This window comes from Anoplophora glabripennis, unplaced genomic scaffold, assembly GCF_000390285.2.
Source record: "Anoplophora glabripennis isolate ALB-LARVAE unplaced genomic scaffold, Agla_2.0 scaffold73, whole genome shotgun sequence".
Lineage (NCBI taxonomy): Eukaryota > Metazoa > Arthropoda > Insecta > Coleoptera > Cerambycidae > Anoplophora > Anoplophora glabripennis.
Window position 1 is genome coordinate 1,122,785 of NW_019416874.1, and position 5,437 is coordinate 1,128,221.

At 30.9% G+C, this 5,437-nt stretch overlaps 1 protein-coding gene across 1 annotated transcript; it reads right to left on the reverse strand.

The window, feature by feature from the left end:
* Positions 1–4,218: 4,218 nt before the first annotated feature.
* LOC108905015 lies at positions 4,219–4,971 on the reverse strand. Its single transcript, XM_018707768.1, has 3 exons — positions 4,889–4,971; positions 4,658–4,838; positions 4,219–4,590 (listed from the first exon to the last, which is right to left on the reverse strand). Exons 2-3 carry the CDS (start codon positions 4,829–4,831, stop codon positions 4,294–4,296), a joined length of 471 nt encoding a protein of 156 aa, XP_018563284.1. The 5' UTR covers positions 4,832–4,838; positions 4,889–4,971; the 3' UTR covers positions 4,219–4,293.
* Positions 4,972–5,437: the final 466 nt, after the last annotated feature.

Here is a 5,437-nt window from a genome sequence, read left to right on the forward strand (position 1 = left end):
TCGCTTAACTCATTCAGATCAAACGTTTGCAGATGTTTCATTCCATCCATTCCATTTCAGTCATCGTTTCAGTGTTCGTATTCCTTTCCATCTTCCTCTTTATCTTCATCTCGAAAGTTTTCGTCGTCTTCAGCTTCATTTTCAGTAGTTCCTCATGGCAATATGTCGTCTATTTCCATAGACTCTTTGTTGAAGAACTCGCTTCCATTGTACTGCATTCTGAAGAGCTTATTGGTTTTGTGACTGACGAAACATTCGCATACTTCCTCTTTGATTTGATATGCCCTAACCAGCTACGTTGGTCATACAAAAGTAACAGACTCAAAGAACAACATTCGCAAATAATTCATTGTTTGAGAAATTGGGGTTTTTTATGTACCTGTATATATTTATATATTAATTACGGGCTCATTTGGGGTATACGATCGCTGAAAATTTTGATGAGATATTTATGATAATTGTAACCTGAATTAAATAATAATAATAGTAAATAATCATCATTTTTTAATTTGATCAGTTAGTATTGACAAAAATAGACCAGTAAGAATTGCTTAAACATTACTCGATTTTACCTGATAGATATTTGTAACTTTAACAAGTTTAAAAACAATATTGAAGTATTCCATTTGTAACTAATTTTCAACGAAAAACTTACATAACTTAATTTTATTAATAAGCTTTCTTAAGATCCTCAAAGATTTCAAGTTTAAAGTTTCTAGTAGACCTTAAGTAGTAGGTACTCACTCTTCCTCCTACTTATTCATCAATTTTCCAGATTTTACTATAAAATTCTCTTAACCCTGTTCATCGAGAAATTCTTAGGATAATTTGGTTGAGAATAAGTGTATTCGTATATGAATATTCATAATTCCTGCTCTTTATGCAAATATATTACTAATTATTCTTCCGTTTTGTCAATTTAATATCACGAAACTTATCATTCATTAAATTGTTAATTACAGTCAAGGCTGAAGTGAGAGAAAATCTCATTAATTAAAGAAACAGATAAATACCAATTGATGTCAATACCTCACGTCAATGCAGCAGACATCACTCTCGCATAGATGGTTGTTCATTTGGACCTTCATGATATTATATTATGGTTTTAATTTACTACGTATGTATAGATTCCGATATACAAGCGGAGAGAATTATTATCGTATTATTTTACTTAATTTCAGCCATAAGCGTACACAAATTAGCTTCAGTGGAATTCTCTGTAGCATGCTTCTCAGTTCTCAGACATAAATTACCCTGGAGGGTTTCGCGGTAGGTATCTTATAGAAGTTTTATACCTCCGAGCAATCCAACTTTTCTTAGTTGTAAAGCATAGAAAGGTCTCTTTAATTAAGTGCCTCTCTAAAAACGTGTATTTGAAAAACAGATTTTGCTAATGAAATCCTTATTTTATTGTTTTTATAATTTAATCACCTGCTGGATTCAACAAATTATACTATTTGAGAAATCTATGTGAATTTTTAGATAAACAATTTGGAAGACTAGGATCATTTTCTTTGATTTTCAAAAGAGATTTGACCAAATTGATCACATGTAATGTATTGGTCACTAAACTAGATGAAGCTTGTTTTTTTTTGGTGGAATAATGGTCCAACATTACTATATTCTTCACACAGAGGTAATCAAGATGAAAGAAGAACATATTATATCACGTGTTTATGGTATTAGTTAAAATTCTATATAGAATATTTTCTAAAGGTACTGGACTGGATCTTACCTTGAAGACAGGCGGAGAAACAGTTCTTTGATTCACTTGTTTTTACGTCTCTATCGCATAGTCTGCTTTAGTTCTATCACATATGAAGTCATGTTAAATGTTCTGGTAGTTGTCACAATAACTGGATTTGCTTAAAAAAACTGCAATATAGCAATACGAAATTCAAATTTCTCATTAGATGGCATTTCTAATTTAGTATGTTGACTGCATTTGAACAGTGTTCTTATATCTTGTCGCACATATTTTATAGTAGTAGCTTTTGTACAGAAAGATGACACAGATTACATGTAAAAATACTACTGAAACAGGATACAATGTTACAGATTATAATGTAATTAACTTTTTAATAGCTGTCAAAATAATTAAATTAAGCTAATTACAATGCGTACACCGACTTCTCATTTACTATTAAACTGACTAAACCACTGATAGTGACGTCATCAGGTGTTGACGATTCAGATATGATAAGTTATATCATAGGTGGTGATGCTCAAACATTTTCCTCCTGATCTTCAAAAATATTATAGATCAGGTGAACGAGTATCAAGTATGGTAATTATATTTTGTATATAAATCTAATGGTATTTCCTGCATTAGAAGAAAGTTACTTTCTATAATTATTAATAAAAATATATTAAAAGGATCTGGCTATTTAGCTTGACGGTTGTCTTACTCCATAAATAATCCGCATTTATGGCACTTGTCTTTATTAATCGAAATTTTGGGAATTGTACGAAAAATTCGGCTTTAAAGTCATTATTTTACTGATAATTATTAGTTCAGTCGAACTTAAATTGTGCACTTATTCAGCCGAATTTGTCCAGAGGCGATTTTTGAATATCTCTATTATAGAAAAGTCACTGCAATGCAACAAAAAAGAGAGCAATAAAGACGCATAACTTTGGTAAATATGTAGTAAGATGAAGTTTGGCTTCAACTTCCTCTACGCAGACAGAATTTTAGCGAATATATTCTCTTTCATGTTTGAAAACATAACTCGCGTGTAGTTTAGAAACTTTACATTGTTTTATGTAGTTTCCCTTTTAGTCGTACTTATACTTGTATATTCCAGGAGAGTAAAACTTTAATGCCATAATTAACAAAGTTTTTCGAAACGCAGACAGCTTTGTTGCTTAATCACATAATAAATTATAATTGCATTTTTATTTAAAATAATATAGAAGACGACAATTGATACGATGTTTTACTGGAAGGGAATACTACATACTTTCAATTTAAACACATGATGTAAAGAAAAAGATAAAATTTTATGTTACTCTTAAGATTTAATAGCATAGAGTATTTATTTTAAGTTAAATAATATGGCTTGTTTATATTATTAACAAAAATCGTGGCAATTTTCTAGTCAGTCGGGACTCAGACAGCAAATAATTCAGGTAAAATTCGTTGAATCCGAATCCTATCTTAAAATTACTTCATCTCGTCAGCTTTTCGAGATATTTTAACCTAAAAATGGGACAGTTCTTCGCTATGTTTAAGGTTATGTTACATTGCGAGGTAATTTTCTCCATAAAACTCGTTGTGACATCTGAATGTCTGATCATATAAGGGTATTTGTTATTGTATGGGGAAAAAGTCTCTGCTGAAAATCTAGAAATATTAATTTCGAAAATAGATTAGATATATCTAATTTAAATAGGTAACGATTATGTATCTGCTTATTACCGACCACAGCGTAAGGGGCATTTTATTAGAAAAATAAGCTTGCTACAGCTACAGAAAAGTTCACATAAATTACGTGTAATCAAAATATTTTAATTTCGAAACCTACACTGAAAAAAAAATGTCCAATAATGAAATGGAACTTCGCTAATAGGACATGCTGTAAATATTAGTACCTATTATCGCCTCAATAACAATTGTAATTGGTTAGATAAGCTATATTTTGAAAGCAATTGACATTTAGAAATAAAATTCATTACTAACTACCGCTAAATCAGCTCTTTACGTTGTACGATGCATTTTAGAAACGCCCTGAGTAATTTTACTTCATTTTGAAAGTTTTTACGGAAATTTAATAAAAACGTCCATTTGCTTACATCTAGCTTGCAAGTGACATAAAAATTGTTTTGTGGAATAATTGAAATAAGTTGCATCAAATATTCCGTACTAAATTCACTCATAATTGTCCAGCAATGCAGATGTGAAAACATGAAATACGTTTCCACCCAGTGTTGCCAGATAAAATATTCGAATGGCGGTAAAGTATGATTGAAAAAAGCGGTAGATAGCGGTAGATGTTGGTACTCCTAAAGGAATGTGATTTGGCAACACTGAAGAGTTCATTGATTGTTCTAAGATGTTGTAAGGAACTCTTAATGGTCTGTCAATACAATAGTGTACAATTACTGGAATAAGTGCGTATTTCAATTTAAAATAAATTTCCGTATGTAATAGTAACCTTTGACTATGTATATAGTCAAAGCAGTAACCTAACAAAATGAGACTAATATCAATTTCAATTTATCTTTTAAAATATTTTATTAAAAAATAAAAGGAACAAAAAACATAAACATATTTTACGTATTACAATAAATCTAAACAGGTAATGTAAAAAACAATAAATTTACTAAAATGTATATTAAGGGCCGGTTTTTCCGTCTCCTTATTGGTAAATTATGTTCCACAACGAAGGCAGATAATATAAGTTCGGAGTTCTTTAATTGGGTCTCCAATCCGGTTGTTGGTATCATATCTATTAAAGACTTCTGCTTCAGTTTACTCCGACAAGCTTGTTTATGTTTTACCCTTTCTGCATGACGGCGTAATTGAAGTTTCCCTCCTTTTATGTTAATATTAACATTACAGGGGTGACAATAAGCAAAATAAGACCCCTAAAAAAATGTTACATATGGTATAATATAAAAGATTTTTAAAATAGAGTTCATAAACAAATACTACCTTTTCGCTAGATTTAAGCCATCCTCGTAAATCAGCTTCTTCTTCCCATCTACGATTGTATGTTTGATAATACTTCTTTTTAGTTTTAATGCAGTCTTCGCTATTCTCGTTAGAGCTGCTATTGTTAATAGGAGTAGAAGGACGAGAACTACAAGAAGGCTTCGATCTTTTCATTTTATATCTAATTACAAATATCAGTTAAAAAAATATAACTCGATAGATATAACATACCTTTTAATACAAATAAATAAACATACTGATTTCTATCTGATTATTCTGATTCCTTGCTGTACACTGTGTACTTACACTTTCACATTTGATCTGTTTTGTGCTGTCACAGTACTCACAGTACAGTACCACACCACAGAATATATAAAAGACGGACGCGTGACTATGACCTATGACTATACTACAGAATAGAGCATAGATTCATGCGCCACTGGGTACGCCCATCAGAATAATACTATTATACAACTATCGCTATGTGCCAAAAGATGGAGCGAGGCGGCGAGTTCCGGAGAATTTAAAAAGCGGTATATTAAGGGGTAAAAACTGGAGAACGGTAGATGACACATTGAAACGGTAGATCTACCGCTTTAGCGGTAGATCTGGTAACACTGTTTCCACCGATTCCATTTTGAAGTTATTTATACAAATATGACTATATTTAACCTCATATCAGTTTTTGTGGTGAAATATAATAAAAATAATCCAAACTGTGTTTGAATAGTATTTAAAACCACAATTATTTAAAATTTATTAATATATGTATTTTTGCAA